General features: G+C 45.6%; 1 protein-coding gene across 1 annotated transcript in view; it reads right to left on the bottom strand.

Annotated features, from left to right (window-relative positions):
* Positions 1-2361: 2361 nt before the first annotated feature.
* Positions 2362-6000, bottom strand: part of LOC127620241 (regulating synaptic membrane exocytosis protein 3-like) — a 101058-nt gene continuing 97419 nt past the window's right edge. Inside the window, exon 7 of the mRNA XM_052093397.1 lies at positions 2362-2739. Coding sequence (XP_051949357.1) covers positions 2527-2739 — 213 coding nt within the window. The 3' untranslated portion in view covers positions 2362-2526. The remainder of the gene's footprint in view (positions 2740-6000) is intronic.

Below are 6000 nucleotides of genomic sequence, written 5' to 3'. Positions count from 1 at the left end.
CCATTCACTTGCATTTTATGGACCTACAGAGATGAAATATTCTTCTAAAAATCTTAATTTGTGTTCTGCTGAAGAAAGAAAGTCATTCACATCTGGGATAACATGAGGGTGAGTAAATAATGACAGAATTTGAATTTTTGGGTGAACTATCCCTTAAGTACATTAAATGAGTTACACATTTAAAAAAAAAATTATGTAAAACACATTTAAAGCAATAATTATTTTAATATGTTTGACAGCGGAAGGGTGTGTGTCCCCTAACTAATCATTGTAAGGGAGAAACGAGTGTATGACTTCAATGTGACAATGAACAAGGAGGAAATATAGACATTATTTTTAATTTGTTGAGCAAAGAAACAATTTATTTTTCTGTAAAAAAAGTTTTACAAAGTAACTTAAAAGTAAAGTAATTAGTAATGTAATTACTTTTTCAATTAAGTAATTAGTAAAACAATCTTATTATAAATTTAAAGAGTTAATTAGTAATTTGTAGTGGAATACTTTTTTGAGTAACTTACCCAACACTGATCAGATGTAATGGTTTTCCGATGGTCTCACTGAGCCATTAAAAGCAGCTTTATAAGGTATACTATCCTGACACTGAAGTTTTCCTTGCAAATGACATTGATCAATTGCTAGTTTGTGCACTTGTAATAAACAGCCTTCCATAACAAGTCCCAATCAGAACAACACAAACATCTTAAATGATTTGGAATATGATTGCGCCTGTGAAGCTCACCTCTACCTATGAGAATGTGTTTGACCATCTTTTTGGCAGAAGATAAACTGAAATTTGACATGGAACTTGAATAGGACAACAATTGTATAGACTTAGTTGGTACAGAATAAGATACTCTGATATGTAAAGTATGCTTATTTTACAGGAAATATGGAAATGAATATAAAAGTTGTCTGTTTAGCATCAGAATAGTGACTTGCAGAGGAGGTTGGCATGTCCTGAATCTTTAACCACCAGGAGTTGGATAAATTTGTTTACCAACAGTGCTGCTTTCCTTCCGACACTTCATACATCATTTGAGTAAGTCCCTGTAATACCAAAGATTTACAGAAGAAGCCATCTAAAGAGCCACTTGGCTTCAGAGCAAAAGCTAAAGACTAGTCACAACGGCAAAGTTCAAGAACTTGACAAAACAAAAATGTCCGGGAGTATAAAGAATATAACTTGTTCTGGGCTTTGAAATCCTGTTGAGAGAGCGACACCATCGTCCATCGGACATTGTTGTGTACGTTGTATTTGTTCAGTGGTGACCTCCTGAGTTTGACAGGAAATGCCAAAGGCCCTTAAAACAGTTTTGATCCATATGCTGGTTGAAAGAAACCCAAACTACTTGAAGCGGTAGAGTCTAGAGTGGCTCCATCAAACTCAACCAAGTTCCAATTCAGGACAACACTTCCCAGATACCTTCTCTTTACTACATGCTGCAAGAAAAGTTTTCTTGTTTGACATCCAACTCCCGCTTTGTTATTCTGTCTATCGCACAATGCAGCTGGAAATGAGGGTTGCTGGTTTAACTGGACAGTTAGTTCTCATTTACCAAGAGAGGCTTTAATTCCCTTTGAGTCTGTGGTTTGGTGCAGACTTTTTTATTCAGACCCAAAAGTGAAACATTAGCAAAATAAATAACCTACTGTCTTTAATTCTACATATTTTTTTAAAGGCAAGCTTCAAATAGCACTACATATTTTGTTCAACAAGGGTTGCGAGTAAACGTGCAGAATGCAGTCGATAAATACATAAACACAAATATCAATCTATATTTTTATTTACTCAGCTCTCTGAAAAAGGAAATAAAGAATTAACGCTACTTTATGCAATAGGAATTGTGTACATATCTAATAACCTGACAAGTGGAGTTGAGCCCTGCCCTTTAAACGTTTAGTTGTGTATGTAGTCTATGAACTTTTCTAATACATCTTCTTTTTTTTTGCATCTCATCTAAGTCATTGACTCTGCTACATATCCATACTCTATAATATGACACGACAGATAATAAGAATTGCTTTGGTTTTAAAAATAAACTTTTATCGGGTTTGGCATAGAGAATTGGTTGACCCTTAAGGGTCCGAAACCTACAGGAGAACTACTAGTCTCTGAGAACCCATCTTCTCTTTCTGCACAGGTTACAGAAGCCAACGCAAATGCTACATTGTGAGAAACATTTCTTAATATAACTATTGAATGCCCCTGTTTTAGAGTTTGTTGTGACCTGCACACAATGGATCTGCATGTAACTAGTCATGTGTTACACCCAAATCTATCTGTAAGGGTGTATGCAAGCTCTTTTTGTGTCTCATGCCTGATTTATATCCAACTCTGAATATTTCTGTTATGTATCGGTAATAGGAGCTTTGCAGCCCTGGGCGAGTTGGTTATATCTATCAGAGTGTGTGTACATGCTTTTGGGGTCTGTATGGCGGGGTATATTGAACAAAGATACACACATAGAGATAGAGAACACAGGCATATTTAGAGGGGACGTGGACGACTGGATCTCTCGGCGGTGTTTAGGTGCACGAGGGGCTTGTGGCGCTCTCGATTGAAGACTGGGAGAGGCGGCGCGTCAAAGGGCCGATGCTTGGATCCGCCATAGAGGAGGTAGGAAAGAGCTTGTACCAGCCGCTCACCATTGATGACAAGTCAAGATCATCCAAGAGGATCTGAGCCATTCCCATGAAACACTTGCTGTCCATGCGGCCGTAGTCGCCCCATACGATCACCTAGTGGACCACAGAGTACAGTTTATATTTAGCATATTTATGATAACTTTTCTTCATGCAAATCTCCATTACAATACTCATCCCTATCCATACTTTCATTGCATTTCCCATTATTCTCAATAGTGATTCTCATTAAGGTTCCAATATATTGCAAAATTCTTCTTCGTTCATTGCTCAGAGTGAGAAAGAAGGCCCCAACATCTGAGCAACGATGCTGCTGGGGGAAGAATTTAGAAGAGCATTTAAATATGAAATGTGTGCTATTCTCACTATTCTCAATATACTCAGGGCTTGAGTTGAGGAGGGATGCACAGGTATGCCATTCCCTTTGAAGCAAGAAATACCAAAAAGCATCCCCCTTTATAAAACCACCATCCCCTCTTACCATCCCATTTAGATCAATTGTGTCATGTACTACTTAAAACTGGTCATGCAAGTAAAATGTTTAATTTTCTGTATCTGATAAATAACAGATTTAAATAAGGGTGATTAGCCAGTCAGAATTAGAGTTTGACTTGTATAAGGTTGCCAGATTTCAATAGGAGAAATCCCCCAATCAGATCTTGACACTTGTACAGTTTGGAAATATTCTGCCAGGGTGACGCATTAGTCACACAATCTGGCAACCTTGAGCGTGCAAGCTCTCACTCTCTCTCCACTGCGAAAAGACTGAAAACACTGGAAAACGTCTAGGTTACGTATGTAACCTCCGTTCCCTGATGGAGGGAACGAGACGTTGTGTCAAAGAAGCAACACTAGGGATCTCTCTTGAGCGCCGATATTCACCTCTGAACTATGAAAAAAGGCCAATGAGAGTTGGCAGCCAGTCATACGGGTATTTAAGCGGAGCAAATACGGGAGTTCATTCAGGATTTTTCTGAGGAGCCTGAAATGGTCCGCCACAACAGTGGCTCGGCTCAGCGACGTGGCAGGGGAGACACAACGTCTCATTCCCTCCATCAGGGAACGGAGGTTACATACGTAACCTAGACGTTCCCCTTCTGTCGCTCTCTCCACATTGTGTCAGAGAAGCGACATTAGGGGTCCACTTAAAAAGTGCCATGTGCTGAGCCGTGTACGTGAACTGCTGATACAGGAGCGAGCAGGTATTCTTACGTGCAGGACGACCAACTTTATCCGGCTGCACGTACCCTTCCCCAATGCCCCATTCAAGCCATCAGACTCCTTATCGTTACCCTGGAGGGGGGAACAAGGTGATGGCCGCCAACATGGGAACGGGCCAGCCTGGCTGGGCCTCTTTTCTCTCTATGTTTCTCACATAGAGCAACTACGGCCGGGGCACTTACACGCATTGAGGGAAGGAGGTCTTAGCCCTTCTTTCAGGGTGGAGAAGACCCTGTGGAGGCCACACCTACCCAGCAGGGGAGGCAAAGTTTTAGTGGCAAATACATCAGATGGCCTAACTTAGGACCTATGTGGAAAAATTGGTGCGGTGGTAGACCCAACCCCATAGGGATTCGCCAGGGAGGGGCTGTCGTGAGGAGCGTGAGATCCGAGAACCAAGTCCGGGTTGGCCAGTAGGGGGCTACCAGAGTGACTTCCTCCCTGACCTTGCATAGCACCTGTGCAAGAAGGCTCACTGGGGGAAAAGCGTACTTGCGCAGCCCCGTGGACCAGCTGTGCGCCAGAGCATCTGCCCCGAGGGGAGCCTTTGTCAGGGCATACCAGAGCGGGCAGTGGGAGGTTTCCTGGGAGGCAAACAGGTCTACCTGGGCCTTGCCGAACCTGTCCCAAATCAGCTGAACCGACCGGGGTTGGAGCCAACACTCTCCGCCAGGCAAGCTCTGCCTTGACAGCACGTCCGCTACTGCATTGAGGTTGCCGGGGATGTGAGTGGCGCGCAGTGACTTGAGTCGCTGCTGGCTCCAAAGGAGGAGACGACGGGTGAGCTGTGACATGTGGAGGGAGCGTACTCCGCCTTGGCGGTTTATGTAGGCTACCACCGTGGTGCTGTCTGTCCTGACTAGGACGTGCTTGCCCCGAATTAATGGGAGAAACCTCTTCAGGGCAAGAAAAACAGCCAGCAGCTCTAGGCAGTTGATGTGCCAGTGCAGCGAGCCTCGGGTCCACCGGCCTGCGGCTGCGCGCCCGTTGCACACGGTGCCCCAACCCAGTTTGGAGGCGTCGGTCGTAACCAGAATGCATCGGGACACCTGCTGCAAGGGTACTCCTGCCCTTAGAAAGCAGAGGTCTGTCCAGGGTTTGAAGGCTTGGCGGCAGGTAGTGGTAACTTTTACGTTGTGCGTGCCACGGCGCCATGCTTGTCTCGGGACTCGAGTCTGGAGCCAGTGCTGAAGTGGTCTCATATGCATCAACCCCAGCGGCACGGCCGCCGAAGAGGATGCCATATGCCCCAGGAGCTGTTGGAAACATTTTAGAGGGACCACGGCGCCTGGCTTGAAGGAAGCGAGGCATTTCAGCACTGACTGAGCATGCTCGTTGGAGAGAGGTGATGTCATTGAGACTGAGTCTAACTCCAAACCGAGAAAAGAGATGCTCTGGACCGGGGTGAGCTTGCTCTTCTCCCAGTTGATCTGAAACCCTAAACGGCCAAGGTGCTTGAGCACCTGGTCTCTGTGTGCGCATAGTAACTCTCGCGAGGAGGCCAGAATGAGCCAGTCGTCGAGGTAATTGAGTATGCGTATGCCAGCTCCTCGGAGCGGGGCAAGAGCCGCCTCTGTGACTTTCGTGAAGACATGAGGGGACAGAGACAGGCCGAAGGGGAGGACTTTGTACTGATACGCCTGGCCGTCGAACGCGAACCGCAGAAAGGGTCGATGTCGAGGGAGAATCGAGACGTGGAAGTACGCGTCCTTCAGGTCTATCGCTGCGAACCAATCTAGATGCCGGATGCCAGATAGAATTTGTTTCTGGGTGAGCATTTTGAACGGGAGTTTGGACAAAGTCCGATTGAAAACTCGCAGGTCCAAGAACGGTCCGGTTCGTTTCGGTTGGAGGGACAGGCTCTATCGCATCCTTGATTAGAAGGGAGGCAATTTCTTCGTGCAGGGACTGAGCGTGTTTGTCGCGCACTGCGGAAAAATGAACGCCCACGAAGGGGGGCGGAGATCTGGCAAACTTAATTGCGTAACCGAGTCAAATGGTCCGGTGCAGCCATCGCGACGGGTTGGGCAGTGAAACAGGTAAGGCGTTGGGGAGCAATGTAGCATCCCGAGGCTCTGGTGCTGAGAACAAACTCAAAGCACCTACCTTGCTCCACGCACCCGGCAGGGGGTGGGT

Source organism: Xyrauchen texanus, chromosome 26 (assembly GCF_025860055.1).
Source record: "Xyrauchen texanus isolate HMW12.3.18 chromosome 26, RBS_HiC_50CHRs, whole genome shotgun sequence".
NCBI classification, from domain to species: domain Eukaryota; kingdom Metazoa; phylum Chordata; class Actinopteri; order Cypriniformes; family Catostomidae; genus Xyrauchen; species Xyrauchen texanus.
This window is presented reverse-complemented; position numbering and strand designations above follow the sequence as displayed.